Source organism: Hipposideros armiger, unplaced genomic scaffold (assembly GCF_001890085.2).
Source record: "Hipposideros armiger isolate ML-2016 unplaced genomic scaffold, ASM189008v1 scaffold_402, whole genome shotgun sequence".
Taxonomy (NCBI): domain Eukaryota; kingdom Metazoa; phylum Chordata; class Mammalia; order Chiroptera; family Hipposideridae; genus Hipposideros; species Hipposideros armiger.
This window is the reverse complement of record NW_017731752.1, coordinates 440,635-461,538: the sequence shown is the minus strand read 5'-3', so window position 1 is coordinate 461,538 and position 20,904 is coordinate 440,635. Positions and strand designations below refer to the sequence as shown.

Sequence of the window (20,904 nt, the reverse complement as noted above, 5' to 3'; positions counted from 1 at the left end):
TAGGATGACAGAGACTTAATCTTGCATACTGATTGGCTTTAAAATACACCAAGGCACTACCAATTCCCAAGCAGCTAAAAGTGGTGTTCCTCTAAGTGCTACTCTTCCTTCCCAAGTCTGGAAACCTGAGAGTCATACCCTCAGCTGTGGTTTCCAGCTGAGACTCCAGGGAACAGAAGAGATCATTGAATCCATCCCTTTTGCCATTTATTCATTCATTTAACAGATATTTCTCTTGCACCTACTGTGTTCCAGACACTGTTCTAAAGATATAAAAGAGATGAAGTCCCTGCACCCCTGGACATCCCATTGGAACAGATCTAGATTTCAGCTATCCCAAAGTACAGAGTCCAGTTTGTTCCTTGTGTGTGGCAAGCCAGTCTACAAACAGGGACATTCAGCACACTCACTGAGTAGATTTTGCATGTGTTTCTTTGGGGTCAGAAACCTTATGCCAGTGTATAACTAAATTCTCCTGATTCTTCAAGTCCTTTCTTCATTCTTTTCTTAACATACTCAAAATTCCAATAGTTTGGTCACCCTGTACCATTTATCATTTCTGAAATTGAATATTCAAGGCAAACAAGTCCTTCATGTTGCCTTTCTCCAAGCTAAGCCATTTTAGTCAGTTGGCTCATTCCTTCTAGGTACTATTTCTGAAAACCTCTTTTCTTTTGATGGCTCTTCCCGGCATTTTTTCTAATTTTTTCACATATCTCAAATTATGGGGTCTAAAATTGAACAAATGGAAAGTGCACATTTGATTAGTGCTACATTACAGCAAAAGCCACATGATTAGAGTTAAAGAATTGATTATTTGCAAGCATTTTGCCATATGAAAACTAAGGGAAACTTTAAAGAAGTCAGGCAGGCTCTTTGGTGACGTCACAATGGGGCCTCACATTTTAGAAATTAAGATTCAGTTCGGGCTGGCTAAATGGCTCAGTTGGTTAAGAGCGGGAGCTCTAAGCAACAGCGTTGCCACTTCGATTCCCACATGGGCCAGTGAGCTGTGCCCAAGCTGAGCTGCCGCTGAGCTGCCAACAGGTGGCAGGATGGCTCAGCTAAAAAGAAAAGAAAACAAAAGATTCAGTTCATCTTCTCCGTAATCAATGTTGTCACTCAGTCTTGGGCCTTTGTGTATATTGGTTCTTTTTGCCTCAAATATGTGCTCCACACCACCAGCACCAACATTTTACCACTTCTATTTTTGTTACCTCTTCCAAGAAGCTGAATGCTAAGTGAGGTTCTTACTATGACTCACACCCATCCTGGCGCTTACCACTGGGCCTTATACCTATCTATTTATTTGTTTGCATTCCCCAGTCAACTATAACGTTCTTGAGGGCAGGGGGTGTTTCTAATTCACTGCTGAACCAGAGTCAATCCTGGGATTTAATAGATAATAGATGACAATAAATGTTCATTGAATGAATGAATGAATGAATGGCAATGCCTACACTGCATTTATTAATTCTACTTTTAATTTCCTGTTTAGAAGAGCATCATTCCACCATTCAGTTAGCAGCTATATACACAAATGAGGGGTAGAGGCTGTGTGTGTTGGGGGTGAGGGAAGTGGGGTGTACAAAGGAAAGTGCTGTGTTTGTAATATCCAGGCATCAGTTCCACAAACACAGACTGAGTAGGGACCATAGACCAGGCATACTACTGAGCAATAAAGATGATGTTGTTCCAGCTCTCAGTTTGTTCACAAAAATCAGTGTCCTGATTTGATAATACCACCATTTATTGAGCACCTACTATGTGCCTGGGACTGAGTCAAGCATTTTGTGTGCATTATGTTGTGTTTTCACTACAGGCATAGCCCTGTGAGTTCTTTGCAACTTAAGATTTTAGTCCTACTGCTTCTTGTATTTTGCCTAAAGGTCAGAGATCAGGAGTTTCCTTACCGAAGAAACTTGGCCCGAGTCATTGTGAATGTGGAAGATGCTAATGACCACAGCCCTTATTTTACCAACCCATTGTATGAAGCGTCAGTGTTTGAATCGGCGGCTCTGGGATCAGCTGTTCTGCAAGTGACGGCTCTGGACAAAGACAAAGGGGAAAATGCAGAGCTCATATATACCATAGAAGCAGGTGAGAGCTGTTGTACTGATTGCAGCGTAATGCACTGCATTCGCCCCTCAGAAGTATCTGTCACCCTGTAAAATTCACATAGTCACTGCTAGAATGTCTCCAAATGAATTTTTTGGCCAAGCACCTGCCCTATTTGCGTGATGACGGTGTAGAAAGTTCTTGGCATTTCAGTAATATGTTTTCCATCATTGACAGAGAGGAAACAGTTTCTTTTTATTGTGTTCAACCTCAGAATTTTCTGGAATGGAGAAGAGAGGAGAAATGTGTAGTAAACTCAGTGTCTTTCACTTATGGGTCAACAAGCCATGGCCTCAGCCTAAAGTAGCCAAAGCCCCCCATCATTTGAGGGTTGCTCACAGTTCTGTGAATTGAATCTTACATGGCTTTGTTTGCTTGTCAATAGGTGTGCTGTGGGCTTCAGAAACTCCTACGCCCCCACAGTTGACATAAATTCACTTCATTGGAGGTGATTTGAGTACCAGAGTAGTTGGTAGGTACTAAACTGCCTCCTGAACCAGACAGATAAATAAATGCAGGCTCTTGTTTTTGTTAAATTTGAGATTTTTTTAAAAAATCAATTTTAATGTCTATCAGGCAAAACCTTGGTTTACTAATGGTTCGAGGATGGACAGCTAGAAAATGTTTATAGCAGAAGAGATAAATGCACAATCGAGGGATAGGACTGTGAACCTAGAAGTTGCAAACATCATTTATCTACTCTATTTTCCCTTCTCCTGTTCTGTCTTTTTTGAATATTCAAGCCACATATTTCCAAAATGTTCTGCAACATTATGTCTGTCGTGTATTGTGCCAAATGCTGTCTCCTTTCATGCCAGCTCTGGAAAGGCGTCTTTCCCTTGATGTAAATGTGGAGCATTTTTGTGAGTGGTTAAATTAAAATATGAATGCTAGAATGACAGTTTTGGACTAAAAAGTATTAGAAAAGAAAAGCCAACAGCCTTCTAAAGAAAAAAAACTCTGCATTGAATGATAATCTAAAACTAATTCCTATAGTAGGCATCCACATTTTTCATGAGTCTGTGCTAAACCCTACACACAAAAAAGACAAGACGTTGGTTCATAACAGCCAGGTGCCCCAAGAAAATTTATTTCTGTTCTAGATTTCCATGGAATTTCCTTTCAAACTAAAGCTTAACCAATAGTTTTTTAAATGCTGTTGTGCGCCCCTTGTTTATCACAGGACATTTTTATTATTTCACTATATAATCCTCATTCTTTTCTACAAATAAGGAAACTTCTTTTTAGAAACCAAATTTTTATAAAACATCACAGAAAATGTCACCTAACCCAACAACTCTTTATATTTTCTCTATAGTTTCCCCCACTCTTACATATATTTTTTTCTTTTCCACATATTCATTTATGCATATACATTGCTTCATGTCATTGCAATTACTTAGATAGACGGTTTTATTTCCACTTTTCTTACTTAGCATTTTCTAAGCATTGGTCTGTGTGTCTACTTGCTTTTTATATTTGTCATTAAGGCTATATACTCTTCTTAGATAGCCAGATCATTTTTAAACCAATTTGGAGGTTCTTGAAGAGTAATTTAAAAGTAATTTACCATCCAGCGAAAAAGATTGCTTCTATTATCTTTCAATCTCCATAGACTATAGCCTGGTGCTGTACATATAGAAAGAACTCAGTCAATTCTTCAACAGTTAACTAAAACTACAGAGAGAAGTTCTTTCCTTAAAACGTCTTTTATAGAGACAACATGAATTTCCAGAAATCCACAGGAATGAGATTGGTATCTCAAAAAAAATGGCCTTTGATTGTATGAGTAAAAAGCTAATGAGAATTATTACAGTGTGCACATAAATCTCAAGTGGTCACCGGCCTCTTCACAAACAAGCCTGCACTGGACCTGGACTGGCCCTACCTAACCAAGTAGGTCCCTTCCCAGGTCATGGCAGGAGAGATGCAGGTCCCAGATGCTTCAGATTTTGAAGCCAATGACCCGTGGTTATATAACGTGTACATTTTAAAGTTCTCTCACAAACCTCAGATAAGCAAGATTTTACTCTGTATTCTGGTGGGCCATAAATTTCCTGTCCCCGCCTGGCCTCTAAGTAACTGCTATAGCTTTTTATTTCGGCCTGAAGGACTGAGGTGGAATTCAAGTGCAGAGATAGCTTCAAGTCTTGTATTTAGTTCAGGTTTTATGTTTAGTGCCAACAGTGGCTCATGGGTGGCTCTGAGACAGGGCAATACAGGAGAGCCCAGGACTAGGAGTTGAGTTACAATGGGGGCATATTGGATCCCGAGATACATATACATAGGGAATTAAACATCTTTTTTTTACATCTGCCTCTCCTCTCAATCATTCAACACATCTTTATTAAGCACCTTCTTTGTGCCAGGTACTGTGTTGTACACTAGATAAATAAAAATAAGTAAGATAAGCACAGCTTTTGCTCAGTTGTCAAAAGTCTACAAGAAACTGTAGGTTCCAAGAAAACAAGAGTTTCATTTTCAATGATTCAAATACAGAAGAGGAGAATAAGCAGCAAATGGATTCTAACAAAATGGAACAGTATTTTGAAGAGAGAAAGAGTCAGAGAGCCCACTTTGGACCTGACATATGAGCGAGGCATCCTGGGACAACAGGGTTCTGCAGTTCTACTCAAGGTTAGAAGCTGGCTCCTCTTAGTCCCTGCCGTACATATCTTTCTGAGTATGTAGAAATCTGTTGTGACTAGAGTGAGGAAGGACTTATCTGGAAACTCTGTAGTGGGACACCATATACTCTGTTGCATTCATCATTCAGAGTTGCATGTTGGTGCCACTTCTGGAAGGTGACCATTATTCAGATATCTCAATATTTTCCTCCTCTGAGATGCTGAAATGAAATGATTCCTGGCTCCTTGCGAGGGTCTCTAAATCGCGTGTTGGACTCCCACTCAGTACCACAGTGCTATTTATTGCAAATTTGCAAGCTTGCTTATGAGATCATTGAACTTCTTGTTGTTGTCGTAACAAAATGGTCATGTTTAGATGGCGAAGTAAAAAAAAGCATGCCGACAACAAAGATAATATTGTTTAATATTCACATTTGGGGGCTAGAATCAAATTCTTCACGCTTTGTTAGCTTTACTTCCTCTTTTAAAATAAGCAAGTATCTTATTAAAACAGACTTTATCATTTTCAGCCATGGAAAAGTTTATTTAATAAGTATGCAATAAGAAGTATGTATACAGCTGTACTAGTTGTATGTTTCAATAGACACATTATATAACTGCCCTCTCAATCCTGGAGCCTTTCTTAATGATAATGACATTTAAACTGTCTATATGCCTGCCATACTACAATACTTCAGAAAGAAAGAAAGATCCAGATACAATTGAATAACCAAGACTTTTAACTTTTGATTTAAAAGAATCTAGACATACAAGCATTTGTGTTCTTTGAGAAATATCAGAATGCCTGATGAGAGAAGCAAAAAGCAACTAGGTGAAGGATTCTGCTTCATACTGTCCACTACCTTTTGAACTACATTCTTTATGTTCTTCAAGTTTTGTGTTCCCTGTTCCTTTCTCCTCACCCTCAACAGTCCCAGATTTCACACCACTGCGTGTTTCAGAGGCAGAACTCTAAATGTCTGCGTTTTCATGGTTCACAGCCCTTCCCATTTCATATATGTCAAAGTGGGCACCAGTTTCTCCGGTTCATAAGGGTTAAGGCTCACGTTCTTGGTTTGATGCTGGTTTAGATTATCAACAATGGCCTTCTTCACCAAAAGTCTGTCAAAAATGTAATGAATAGAATTGTTACAAGTTGGAGCAACTGCCTTATAATTTTTTATGTCTAATTTTAAGTCTGTGTGTGCATGTTTGTGTTTTAGGGATGTGGGGCAGTGAAAAATAGAATGGTAGTCAGAAAAAATCCTCATGACTTACAAAGCAAAGAGTAACATGGGAAGAATTCTCCATGCCTGGACAAAACGCCCCTCTCAAAAGTAGTGTTTAGGATGAAGTAGGTGTTGATAGGGTGAAAAATACCAATTCCATGTAGCAAAGCTCAACTTTAGGATAATCTGAAACTAAATGACTACATGATATTCTTCTGAAATGATTCCTGTAACCCTCTTTCTCATAAGGTAGAACACAGAATATGGTTCATGTAAAAATACCTTTCACCAATGGCATTGGCATGTGACAGCCCAATCTGTTCCTCTCCTCACAAGGCTGGGAATAAGAAAGTCCTAAACATTCTTAACAGAAAACTCTCTTACAAACTCTTATGTCCCAGTTTTAATGTATACAGTGCTATGTCATTGTTGTTTTTAACCTGGATTAAGAAGATAGTTCTCTAAAATTCACAATTTTACCAGAAAACTCATTTCATTTGCTTTTGAATACTTCTAAAAGAGAAGTCTCTCATTTTGTTTCAGAATGAAGATGGAACGAGTACAAATAATTGCTTTCTACTTGTCATGTTGCTGTAAAGTAGCCTTTACATGAAAAGTTGATCTTCAGAATATGACCCAATTGTAACTCATTTCCCCATTGATTTCTATATATTATAGGGAACACTGGGAACACGTTTAAGATTGAACCAGTCCTGGGCATCATCAGTGTTTCCAAAGAACCAGACATGACGACCATGGGTCAGTTTGTCCTGTCAGTCAAAGTCACGGATCAGGGTTCCCCACCGATGTCTGCCACTGCAATTGTGCGCATTTCTGTCACCATGTCTGATAATTCTCACCCCAGGTTCACTCACAAAGACTACCAAGCAGAAGTAAATGAAAATGTTGATATTGGAACATCAGTCATTCTAGTCTCTGCCATCAGTCAATCTACCCTCATCTACGAAGTAAAAGATGGAAACATTGATGGGATCTTTACCATAAATCCGTATTCTGGTGTCATCACCTCTCGGAAGGCACTGGATTACGAGCGTACTTCCTCTTATCAGCTCATCGTACAGGCCACTAACATGGCAGGAATGGCTTCCAATGTCACAGTCAATATTCAGATTGTTGATGAAAATGATAACGCCCCAGCTTTTATCTTTTCTCAATATTCGGGCAGCCTAAGTGAGGCTGCCCCAGTTAATAGCATTGTCAGGAGCTTGGATAATAGCCCACTGGTGATTCGAGCCACTGATGCTGACAGCAACCGGAATGCTCTGCTTATGTATCAGATTGTGGAGTCCACGGCCAAGAAGTTCTTCACAGTGGACTCCAGTACAGGTGCAATCAGAACAATTGCCACCCTGGACCATGAAACAATCTCCCATTTCCATTTTCATGTGCACGTGAGAGATAGTGGTAGCCCCCAGCTGACCGCAGAGAGTCCCGTTGAAGTCAACATAGAGGTGACAGATGTGAATGATAACCCACCTGTTTTCACTCAGGCAGTGTTTGAAACTGTCTTACTTCTACCTACCTATGTTGGAGTGGAGGTTCTGAAAGTTAGTGCCACAGACCCTGACTCTGAGGTGCCCCCTGAACTGATGTACAGCCTAATGGAAGGCAGCTTTGATCATTTTTTAATTGACTCCAATAGTGGAGTGCTCACCATAAAAAACAACAACCTCTCCAAAGATCACTATGTGCTGATAGTTAAAGTATCTGATGGAAGGTTCTACAGTACGTCCATGGTCACCATCTTTGTTAAAGAAGCCATGGACAGTGGCCTCCACTTTACACAAAGCTTCTACTCCACCTCAATCTCAGAGAACAACACTAATATAACCAAAGTTGCTATTGTCAATGCAGTTGGAAATCGCCTTAATGAGCCCTTAAAATATAGCATCTTAAACCCAGGAAATAAATTCAAGATAAAATCTACCTCAGGGGTCATTCAGACCACTGGAGTCCCCTTTGATCGTGAAGAACAAGAATTATATGAGCTGGTGGTGGAAGCTAGCCGCGAGATGGACCATCTGCGAGTGGCTAGGGTGGTGGTCAGAGTTAACATCGAAGACATAAACGACAATTCTCCAGTCTTTGTGGACCTCCCTTACTATGCTGCTGTGCAAGTTGATGCTGAACCTGGGACTCTGATTTACCGAGTGACAGCCATTGACAAAGATAAAGGTGCAAATGGAGAAGTGACCTATATCCTACAGGATGACTATGGCCACTTTGAAATTAACTCTAATTCAGGGAATGTTATTTTAAAAGAAGCATTCAACTCTGACTTGTCCAACATTGAGTATGGAGTCACCATCATAGCCAAAGATGGTGGAAAACCCTCTCTGTCCACATCTGTAGAACTTCCCATTACTATTGTCAACAAAGCAATGCCTGTGTTTGATAAACCCTTTTATACAGCATCCATCAATGAAGACATCAGAATGGACACACCTATTCTAAGCATCAATGCCACCAGTCCAGAAGGCCAAGGCATCATATATATCATTATCGATGGGGATCTTTATAAACAATTTAACATTGATTTTGACACTGGAGTCCTGAAAGTCATCAGCCCTTTGGATTATGAAACTACATCTGTTTACAAGTTGACAGTGAGAGCCAGTGATGCCCTTACTGGTGCCAGGGCTGAAGTCACCGTTGACTTGCTGGTTAATGATGTAAACGACAACCCCCCTATTTTCAATCAACCCGCATACAATACCACATTATCAGAAGCATCTCTCATTGGGACACCTGTTTTGCAAGTTGTCTCTACTGATGCAGACTCAGAATACAATAAAATGGTACATTATCAGATTGTCCAGGACACTTACAACAGCACAGATTATTTTCACATAGACAGTGCAAGTGGCTTAATCCTGACAGCGAGGATGCTGGACCACGAGTTAGTGCAACACTGCACTTTGAAAGTCAGAGCAACAGATAATGGCTTCCCATCACTGAGCAATGAGGTCTTGGTTCACATCGACATCTCGGACATAAATGACAACCCTCCAGTTTTTAATCAGCTCATTTATGAGTCCTATGTGAGTGAATTAGCCCCCCGGGGCCATTTTGTAACCTGTGTGCAAGCCTCTGATGCAGACAGCTCTGATTTTGACCGGTTGGAATATAATATTTTATCTGGGAATGACCGGACAAGCTTTCTGATGGATAGCAAGAGTGGCATCATCACACTGTCCAACCACCGGAAGCAGCGGATGGAGCCTCTGTACAGTCTCAATGTGTCAGTCTCTGATGGGTTGTTCACTAGTACTGCACAGGTGCACATTAGGGTACTCGGGGCTAACCTATATAGCCCTGCCTTTTCACAAAGCACCTATGTAGCTGAGGTTAGAGAGAATTTGGCAGCTGGGACAAAGGTGATTCATGTTCGAGCCACGGATGGGGATCCAGGGACGTATGGGCAGATCAGCTATTCCATCATCAATGACTTTGCTAAAGACCGATTCCTCATAGATAACAATGGACAAGTCATCACAACAGAAAGGCTCGACCGGGAAAACCCTCTGGAAGGCGATATTAGCATTTTTTTGAGGGCCCTTGATGGTGGAGGGAGAACGACTTTCTGCACTGTGAGGGTAATTGTTGTGGATGAAAATGACAATGCTCCCCAGTTCATGACAGTGGAATATAGAGCCAGTGTCAGGGCGGATGTTGGAAGGGGCCATTTAGTCACTCAGGTTCAAGCCACGGATCCAGATGATGGAGCAAATTCAAGGATTACTTATTCCCTATATAGTGAGGCTTCGGTCTCAGTGGCTGACCTCCTGGAAATTGATCCTGACAATGGCTGGATGGTCACAAAGGGCAATTTTAACCAGCTGAAAAACACAGTACTGTCATTCTTTGTCAAAGCAGTAGATGGGGGCATTCCAGTAAAGCATTCCCTCATTCCTGTCTATATCCACGTCTTGCCCCCTGAAACATTTTTGCCTTCATTTACCCAGTCTCAGTATTCATTCACTGTTTCAGAAGATACTGCCATTGGAAGCACAGTGGACACCCTAAGGATTTTGCCTAGTCAAAATGTTAGGTTCAGCACAGTTAATGGGGAACGGCCAGAAAATAACAAAGGGGGTGTCTTCATCATAGAACAGGAAACAGGCACGATCAAGCTTGACAAACGCCTTGATCATGAAATCAGCCCAGCTTTCCACTTTAAAGTGGCAGCCACCATACCTCTGGACAAGGTAGACATTGTGTTTACTGTGGATGTAGATATCAAGGTGTTGGATTTGAATGACAACAAGCCGGTCTTTGAAACTTCAAGCTACGAAACCATCATAATGGAAGGGATGCCTGTCGGCACCAAACTCACGCAGGTGAGAGCCATCGATATGGATTGGGGAGCCAATGGGCAGGTCACTTACTCCCTCCACTCAGATTCCCAACCAGAAAAGGTAATGGAGGCATTCAATATTGACAGCAACACAGGCTGGATCAGTACCTTGAAGGACCTGGATCACGAGACAGACCCCTCGTTCACCTTCTCAGTGGTGGCCTCTGACCTTGGAGAGGCCTTCTCTCTTTCTTCCACGGCTTTGGTCTCTGTCAGGGTGACAGATATAAATGACAACGCCCCAGTCTTTGCCCATGAGGTGTACCAAGGGAATGTGAAGGAGAGCGATCCTCCAGGCGAGGTGGTAGCCATTCTCAGCACGTGGGACAGAGACACTTCTGATGTTAATCGCCAAGTGAGCTACCATATCACAGGTTAGTCTACCACCCTTGGTTTTCAATATGTGTTCTGCTTTCTAAAGATAGAAGGTCTCAGGGGGCAAGGATAGGAGAGCAAAAGGAAGATGAGATGAGAAGTTGAGAGTAATAACTTCTCTCTGGGGCTGAATAAAAGATCTCTGAGTAGATGCAGTTTTTCAGTTGTTGGTTGTTGCTAACTCAGCTTTAGTTTGGAGTTCATTGGTTTGCCTGTGACAGATTACTGAGATGGGTACCCAGCCCTTGTGTCACTTTTTATCATTTAAAAAGGAGTCCAGCCAAGTATCCTAGTTGAAAAAAAATGAAAATAATGGCTCTTTATGGTGAGGAAATAATTTTAAACTATATTCCTTTTTTTTTACTTTTTGTAAGGGTAAAAAAAAAGCAAGTAGTTTGACCCCAGTAAGCTTCATTTACAAGTTTCTTCTGATAATAAAAACTCACATGTGCACACATACACAAATTAGAGAGTCTGGTTTGACCTTTTGCTGGAAAATCCTAAATTATAACTCTAAGCCAAAATTTTTTCTGACAACTCAATTTTCTTTGATCCCTTTTCTGTCTTCCCAGAGAGTAGGTAGCAGTTCAATGGAAAAGCCAAGATAGATGAATGAGGTCACCCAGAGGGCATAAAATATGTTGCCATTGCTCTGAGGGCCCGAGGATTTCATGTCAGGCTGAAGAAAGGGTGTCTTGATCAGGGGTAGCTTTCCAGGGATGATTGGCTTTAAACACGAAGAGGATAGGGTGGGTGGTGTGGAAGCAGTCTTCTTAAAAATTATTTTGGGGTTTTAAATCTAATATTTTGATGTTATGACATTCAAAGGCAGAGCATAAGCAAAGTGCCAAAAGATTTTAAAGAATCCATCAATACTTGTATTCAGGTGGCTTCCCTTTAGAAAAACTACATTATTCAACGTGAAAAATGAATTAATTAGAATGCCCTCAAGACACAGAATCTGCTTAAGTACGTTAGTGGGAAAGTTAATTAATCACTGTAGTGTAAGAGCCACAGGAGAGCATATGTGTCAACTCTTGGGATTTCCACTTTTCCATATTACTCTTCTTCCTTATGGAACTGTTTTCTGCTTCAAGTTCTTTATGCATTTTATGCTTTATCTGATACCTTCTCTTTTTTATTAAAATGTATATTTCTGTAGTAAAGACATGAGCTGTAGTGGTAAGGAAAGAAAGGTGAGTAAAGTATAATATCACTTGGACTTATTTGCATTTAGTTTCAGACAAAAAGCTTTTTAAGTGTTCTGAGGGATACTTTTCTGTTTGGAAGAATTGTTAAATACTCAGCTTTAAATATTTATACATTGACTCTGAATTCTCAATGGACGATTTGAAGAGAGCATCCCATCAACAAGTAATGAGGACAGAGTAGCTTAAAGCTACTGTTACTATTAGCAGTGCCAACCACCAACTGATTTTAATGGGATTTAATTTTTGCTCTTGATGTAACACAACTTGGCTGTGCTGCCACAGATTAACAAAGGACCATTAATCATTTTAGTCAACAAAAGAACAGTGTGGGCCTACACCAAAAGCATTTAATAGGTTAAATTTGTGCATGCTGAAATAATATCTACTTGTAGCCTAATGGAATCCTAGACAGTAATGGAGGAAAGTGATTTCTCGGGGAGGACCCCAGGCCTCACCAGAGCAGGTTTCTCCACCTTGACACTATTGGTATTCTGGGTAGATCAGTCTCTGCTGTAGGTGGCCGTTTTGTACATTGTAGGATGATTAGCAGCATTTCTGGCCTCTACCCAATGGATTCCAGTAGCACCACCATCATGACCCCTGATGTGACATTCAAAAATGTCTCCAGACATTGACAAATGTCCCCCGGGGCAGGGGTGTGGGGGTGGGGAGGCACAGTCACTCCCAACTGAGAACCACTACCCTAGAGGAATGTGCAGCCCTCGCCTTTTCTGCACTGTCTGTCCAGTATGACCCATTTATCCCATGTTTGCCCCACACTGCTGAGGCCCTAGACACCCCTCCCCCCCCCCAATGCCTTATGATAGAGAGTGCAGAGTCTGGACTCAAAATTCCACTACTTCCTATTCCATCCCTTTGGCAGCACCGTGATCTTTACCCTCACTGCTCTTTTAAAGATTTATTGTCAGAAGCTGAGATGGCTCCACTTTTTCAATGAAGTAGCGCACAGTATGCAGCATGTTTCCTTATTTATTTGTTTCTTGTCAGGTTTTCCCTGTAGAATGTGAGCTCCACCAGGAGAGCAGAAAGTTTTGTCAGCTTTGTCCACAGCCGTAGCCTTACTGCCTGGCATGGCGCCTGGCCCAGAGCAGGTGATAAATACTTGCTGAATGGCCAAACGAATGAAACAGTGATGATCTAACTGGATTCCGGGCTCCTTGCCAGTTGTCTCGTCCAGTCTTCCTCCATGTTTGAAGTAACATTATTTCCCTCTTTGGGATTAGAAGGTCAAGGTAGTTGTTTTCCCTCCTCTTCTTATCTTCTCCAAGCCACTTTTGTCACCGTGTAATTCAATGATGTGGGAAAGTAATATTGCTGGGACCACTGTCAGCGTTTCAGCATCATAAAAAGCTGTTCCTCTTCATCTCTTTTACTTGTCTTCCACTTTCACCAGCTTCATTCTGATAAATTTGATCTAAGTGCAGTGCTTATCTTAGAACAGCTCCTTAAATGACCCCTTGTTAAGGCTACTTGATATCAGTGGGTTTTCCTCTGTCACACAAACTTTTCTCCTGCAAACTCCAGTCCTTATAAGAAGAGTGCAGTTGTCCGATAAAGCCTTCATTAAAAGATTTCTTAATAGAACTGACTGCCTTTCCTTGATTGCATAATCAACAGCTAATGAAATTGTCTTGGTAACAAGAGCGTCAGTGTATTATATCCTCTCTTGAGACAAAGTGGAAAGACAATTGTATCATCCTGAGAAGAGGATTGATTGTGCACAGTTTGAATTTGATTGTCCTTAAGGGGAACCAAACAGATCATCTCCAGCTTCTCTAAGTACATTTTATTCTCTTGGAAAGTTACTGTTTTGCTTTCAACATAAGCCAAGAGTGTAAATATCAGGCGTTGTTGCACAAGAATGAAAAGGAAGTAAGAGTCCATCAGTATCGTAAATGATACAGTGTGAGGGGCACCTGGATGACCCTACACAGACCTCTCACTGTTGGTGTAGACCAAAGCTTTTCATTGCACATCTTCAAAAACTTTTTTTCACTGCAGGAGGGAACCCCCGAGGAAGGTTTGCCCTGGGCCTGGTGCAGAGTGAGTGGAAGGTCTATGTGAAGAGACCTCTAGATAGAGAAGAACAAGACATTTACTTCCTCAATATCACCGCCACCGATGGGCTGTTTGTGACACAGGCCATGGTGGAAGTGACTGTCAGTGATGTGAATGACAATAGCCCAGTGTGTGATCAGGTGAGATTTGTGGCTATATCAGATACATTGCTGCTTTTTACTCTCCTTCTCTAAAATTTAATCAAAAGCCATTTCCCTTTTCTGCTTAAGGCCAGGTTAATTTCTGCTCTTATCTCCTTAATAAGTGGGCTCCAATGGGATATAAAAGGGTAGGAGGTAGAGTCTAGGATGAAATATTATAAACATGGAAAGGGTATACGCAGCATGATCAAGTACACAATTTTGCCTACCAAAACCACAAAAACAAAAACAAAACCATTTGCCTTTAAATAACTTTTAAGGAATCATAAAGGACTTTATGACTCATTCTGTCTAATTCACTGATTTCATAAAAGAGACATGGACCGCTAGAAAGCATAAATTACTTTTTTTGTATAAGTTTACACAGCTGGTTCGTGGCCATGTTGGCAATGAACCCAGATCTCTAGGGCCCTCATGAGGTAGCCTTTTCACCAGAGAACAAAACATGACAGCCAATGCAAAGCACCAGAACTAGCTCGTATTTTCTTTCGTACTGAAACTAAATCACTATTAATTTACCTTTTCCTCACTGTGTGAACCAAGAGACCATATTCGTGTTCTGTAGCTTAGAAAAGTGTTGCAAATGGATTTTATCTTTCATACTAATGCTAAAAGTTAGCAGTGCCTCTTTAAAGAATTGAAGGGTCCCAAGGACTCAGTGGTGCTTAACAGAAAAGAGGACCATGCTCAATATATGATGGTTCCACAGGGGCAAGGATTTTTTGTCTGTTTTCTTCACCATTGTACACCCAGCATCTAAGTAGTACTTGGCACATAGTAAGTGCTCAATCAGTATTTGTTGAATGAATGAGCATAGGAGGGGCAGGGCAAGAGGTATACCATAGTTCATCCTATATTATAAGAAGGTTCTATGGTGCAGTAAAAAATAACCGAAGTTAATTATATGAATGCATTTTTAAAGAAATCATTGATCATGCTATCTATAGCAATTGCCCCACAACTACTGACTTAATGACCTTTCTTTACCTTTGCCTAGGTTGCATATACAGCATTATTTCCCGAAGACATTCCATCAAATAAAGTCATCCTGAAGGTCAGTGCCAAGGATGCCGATATCGGATCTAATGGAGATATACGATATTCACTCTATGGATCTGGACACAATGAATTTTTTCTGGATCCAGAAAGCGGTAAGGTGAAGTTTATTCTTTGGGTAAATGCCATTGTTAATGCATGAGAAAAGTTAAGCTCTCATCTGGTCTCATCACTAGTGGGTAGCTGATACACAAGAGCCTTGATATGATGCCTGGCTATCTTGGACTAAGAAATAGTAGTTGCACATGGTATCTGAAGATGGGTGCTCTGGAGCACAAAAAGTGTATTTGGCTTATAAAACTTGCCCTGACTTACCTACATGTATCAGCATCAAGTAATCAGACATGTCTACTTGCTTCTCCCGTTTCTCATACCCACGAGTTAAAGCATCTGCCCTATAAAGAGTATAAATAGAATTACATCACAAACACAGGTTGCCATGCAAACCAGACAGCAATGCATGGTAAGGAGAGTTTTTCCCCGTTGAAATCCCTTTTGGATCCCTTCCCGATGATTATTAACACACTTGTCTGGTTTTTATTAAACATTCCTGCTTAGTTTCTCCAAACTTATGAGCCCTCAGATTTGCTTACATATTCAGGTAAAATTTATAAGGTAAAGGTTATGTACGCCAAAGGCAGATGCCTGCACTGAAGGCCAGAGCTAATGGAAAAGACATTTGCTATGGAGGAAAATTCTTTTTGTGTTATGTATTGGATGGTTCATCCAATGTCAGTTTTTAAATGAAGTGCAAAGATTGAATAACTTGCATATCTCCAATGTTGTCTTGGTCCTAGTGAACAACAAAAATAATTGAGTCTCCAAAAGGTGGTGGCTCCCCACTGCCCCACTCCCATGTCATCTGTATCCTACCTGGAAGCACTGAGCTACATAGGAATGTACTAGTTGGCTATATGTGCCTGGTGATTATTTGATTAATAGCTAACATTTATTGAGTAGCTAGCTAGTCGACATAAGAGAACTTTATGGGATATTTGTGATAGACTCCAAGATGAACAAACTATCCCCAAGGGATATTATAACCCAGTGGGAAAGGAAGACGAGAAAGCCAATAATAATAATGATAGCAGCAGCAACAACAATAATAATAATAATAAGGATGAAGATGATGTTGATGATGAAAGGCAGAATGAAATGAGTGCTCAGGAGAGATATTAGGGGAGTTATATCTGGACACAGAGGAAGAAGTAGCTAATATTCTGATGAGGGGGAAGAGGAAACTGTTTTAAAGAAGAGCTGGCATGTGAACTGAGCTAGGATTCTAGTAGCTAAAGCAAGATATGGCAGGGCATATCCAGCTAATGCCACGTACAGCATGGTCACTGGTGAGATCAGTGACCAGTACAGACTGGCTGATGAGAAACGTGGTGGGGAAAATAACCTTGGGCCAGATCATGGAGGATCCTGAACATACAACTGAAAAACCACTAGATGTTTTTGAGTAGGCAAGGGAAACGGTCCAATCTATGTTTGAGAACTGGCTGCAGCAAGGAAGCCATAGGAAGCACTGCTTTCGAAGTATACACGGTGTAGTCCAAATAACGTCTACTGCTTTCATTTAAGAGTAGTACTGTTTCATGAGTCATACTTCCCACCAAATAGCATTTTTGCAGGTCTTTCATTGTGCTTGCTGCTTAACCATTCAAACTTCAACAATGTAGTCTCCACAGGGGCTGACACCCAGCACCAGTGCAGCTGCCCCAGGGGTTAAAATACAGACGTAACCTGCCTCCATGTTGGTTGCTAAATAGCTTCTGCTCCAAGCTTCTCAAATGCACCCCCACTAGAACCCTCGCCAACCCTTTCCACAGTCCAGCAGAGAGGGTTCACTTGGCACAGTGGGACTCCTACAAGACCTCTTTCTGCTAAAGCCAGCCTCTGTTTTGATTCTTTGTGTTCCTCTAAAAGAGAGAGAAAAAAGATGTTGAGGTCTTGAAGCAGAGAGATAGCCTGCCTCTTCTGGGCCTTAGAATTATTGAGATAATTTAGACCATCAGAGAACTAAAGATACCGGTCCATTCTCTATGCTTTTTCTGGAGATATAGTACAAACTCAGAGACATAGCTGATCTCCAGAGCAGGTCTGGGGAGGTTTAAAGAGGTATGGAGTGTCTCCATGTAGCCAAAAGAAGGAACCCCTGACACCAGAGGATTCACAGTGGGATTAATTAATTTGAAGGTCATGAAGTTGGTTTGTTGTTGCATCCAGAATCCCATCAATTTTTCCCTGGTGCTTAAATTTTAATTTGCTCTATTTTTCATAATATGAGGCACTTGAGCCAAATGTCATTGGGTCTTCCTATATTGGGGATTCTTTATATAATTGATCCTCTGCTCTTTAAAGAAAGACAGTTTTTGAAAAGCCATGCTATTGATTTTCACAGGTGAGTTAAAAACCTTGGCTCTGTTGGACCGGGAGAGGATCCCTGCATACAGCCTGATTGCCAGGGCCACCGATGGGGGTGGCAGGTTCTGCCAATCTGATGTCCGCTTGATCCTGGAGGACGTGAATGATAACCCCCCTGTGTTTTCTGCTGACCACTACAACACCTGTGTCTATGAGAACACAGCCACCAAGGCTCTGTTGACCAGAGTTCAAGCCGTGGATCCCGACATTGGTAAGTCAGTTGCACTGATGTGATGTCTCCCTGTCCATGTGTTTGACACATTCTGCAGGGGCTGTTTTTCCTTTAGTTTCATTGGCCCACTTGGTACCTTAGAACGTGTACATGAAGCCACATTTCAGTTCCTTCAATACTGTGAATTCCTTTACTTTTTAACAATGAATTGGGTGTTTTGGCTCTTTTTAACCATTAGAATAAAAATGATAGCTTCCTTACTTGCCCATTCCTCCTGACCATAGTTAATATGCTGTGTTGTGTGACAGGGAGAATTCATTTCCATTTCTATAAAGAATTGCATCACATGCCTCAGCTGAAATATGACAATGTCGATTTATGGTAGTGCCCCATAGTGCAAAGACCAATTACAAAATGTGCTGCCAGTCCAGTGTGAATGTTTTAAACTGCCATTTTCCAGAGTATTTTGGTCACATATAAACTGACATTTCTGGGCAGGGTGAGGGTGGGCGAGATAAGAAGGAATTGGAATTGAAAGTTGCTAATAAAGTTTGTGTTCAAAACCACTTTACATAATGAGATGGTGAGTTAGAAAAGACTGGAGTTAATTGCTAGATAGTCCTTCTGAGAATGCATAAGTTATTGAGGTGACTGCATGATGGAATATAAATACAAAAGGGCATCTAGACAGCCTCTTGGTGATATATTTTAAGAGCTGTAAATCAGAAGACTAGGGAATAATGGGGTGTGTCTGCTATGCTAAACAGGCCTTTATGTAATTCAGTGTCTTATTGCTTAATTCTGAATTGAAAGAAAAATTATTGGACTAATGGAAAGGTAAATACATGATAATTAGTTGAAAACAAACGTAGAGCCCAGGGTCTCTTCATATTTCCCCTTAGAGAAATTAGTGGCTACACTTTGAATTACTGCTCTTACCTTATTAGCATAATTTTCTCAGCTGAGAACCAACCCTTTAAAAGTCTGCATATTTTAAGGCCTGGTAAAAAATGATAAACAGGAGAAGACTCTTTATTGATTTACAATTATGCAATACCTACAAATGCTCTTTTTTAAAGGAGGATTCGAAAACCTTCTCTGGACTCTTTATTAGCAGACTTGGGGAAAAGAGGACAGAAATCATGCAAATGAATGTTTTAATAATTTAAATTTCACCTTCAGAATGTGTAATTGGGCTATAGATGCAATTTTAAGATTTAAAAATTATTTTAATTAAAATTAAATTAAAATTCCAATTTTAAGAAATTGGATTTTTCTACTTATTTCCTTCATGAAGGAATTGGGTGTGTTCAATCTACTCAAGATTGAAGACAGAAGGTGTCTGATTAGCGCACATGATGCTTCTGATAGTGGAGGGTGGGGAGATGTTATTGACTCACAGATGTGGTTATAGTGAAAAATATGCTGTGAGCTCTGTCCAGGTTGGGAGTTGGGGAAGAAGGAATGACTAGACTCTGGGCATTTGGCAGGGTAGAGATGATAAAGCCTTCAAAGGACTATAACTAAAATAATTACCGTATCAGCACCTCCCTCTGCTCATTTGCATTAATTAGCAAAAGGCTTACATTCAGAGCTTCCTTCAAACAGACAGGTTGTGAGTGCTCCTGACACCTATATATAATAAAGTGCATCATCAGCCACAGGAGGAAAACATTAGCATAGCATACCTGATTCTGGTTCATTCTCTCAGTTTTTGTAGAACAAATTTAGCTTTAAAAAAATAAAAGAACCCAGATAGCTGGGGAAGAACAAATGAACACTTCTAAAAATGCAAACTGAGCACCGGCTATGACCCAGGCACTATGCTGAGGAAGTGGGTATGAAGGTCTTGGTCAGAGCTTGCAGAGGAATTTCAGTAGCAATGGAGTCAGTCTGAGCTGTGATCAGACTGACATACTCCAGGATCCCTGGGTATCAGTGACTGATGGCTTATGCCATTTTCAATAGCAGCCTGATCAGAACACTTACTTTCTCAGGCATACTTATTTCTCGGTCTTTCATAAGGGGCCACAGAGGAGCATGAGCTGCGGACTGAGATTACCAGGTTGTGAAATGGTCAGTTCATGTTGGGGCCAAGCTGCACCTCTGACCTGAAGCTAAGTTTGCACATGAATCATTAGGCTGAATCCAGCCCTTTAGTATATTTAATTTGGCTTATATACAGTGTTCACAAATGTTTGAATTAGTTGTCAATAATTGACTTTTTATTTGAATTTCAATTTCTGGCATTTTATGAAAACAGCAACAGCACTCAGCAGACTCAGCAATTCCAGGTGCACAGCTGGATAAAAGCTGCCTCCCGTTCTCAATCTCTGTATTCCTAGACTTCACTTATGTTACTGCCTGACCTCAGAGGTCCATTCTCTAAAGTGACAAGGAAATGTCTGTTTTTAAAAACACTTTTTATTTTGCAATAATTATAAGTTCACAAGAAATTGCAAAAAAAAAAAAAGATGTATGGGAAATTGTATGTACCTTTCACCCAGCACTTTCCCCCAATGATAATATCTTGCATAGCTGTAGTACATTAATCAGATTTTGATGTGTGTGTGTGTGTGTGTGTGTGTGTAGTTCTACATAATTTCATCACCTGTGCAGCTTCATGTAACCACCATCACATTCTTTCCCCCACAAGGCTCCCTACTGCCTGCCCTTCAGAGACACACCGATCTCCTCCTTGTTCTTCCTTCCCAGCTTCTAACCCTCGGCAACCACTATTTTCCATGTCTATTATTTTGTTATTTCAAAATGTTTCTTTAAATGGAATCATATAGTGTGTAACCTTTTGATGTTGGCTTTTCACTCAGCATCATTCCCTTGAGACCCGTCCAGCTTATCTAATTGGTTTTGATTCTCGGGAAAAAGATTGGCTCCACTTGTGTAAATGACACATCGTTTGGTCATGAAACTTCTTTTGTTAAGCATATTCCTTTACGTGGCAGTAACTGCCTAGATCAGGAATAAAATAAAAACAAAGGCAGACAAGATAATTTTAACCTCCATTTTATGAGTGCTAAGAAATAGCATGGCAACTGTCTAGATTTTAGCAT

The 20,904-nt window shown here is 40.7% G+C and overlaps 1 protein-coding gene across 3 annotated transcripts in view; it reads left to right on the top strand.

Annotated features, from left to right (window-relative positions):
• FAT3 (FAT atypical cadherin 3) overlaps positions 1-20,904 on the top strand; it is a 658,207-nt gene that overhangs the window by 549,399 nt on the left and 87,904 nt on the right. For all 3 annotated transcript variants that reach the window (XM_019663735.1, XM_019663734.1, XM_019663733.1), the window contains 5 exons: positions 1,890-2,100; positions 6,653-10,726; positions 13,961-14,157; positions 15,176-15,329; positions 17,639-17,872. In XM_019663735.1, coding sequence (XP_019519280.1) covers positions 1,890-2,100; positions 6,653-10,726; positions 13,961-14,157; positions 15,176-15,329; positions 17,639-17,872 — 4,870 coding nt within the window. The remainder of the gene's footprint in view (positions 1-1,889; positions 2,101-6,652; positions 10,727-13,960; positions 14,158-15,175; positions 15,330-17,638; positions 17,873-20,904) is intronic.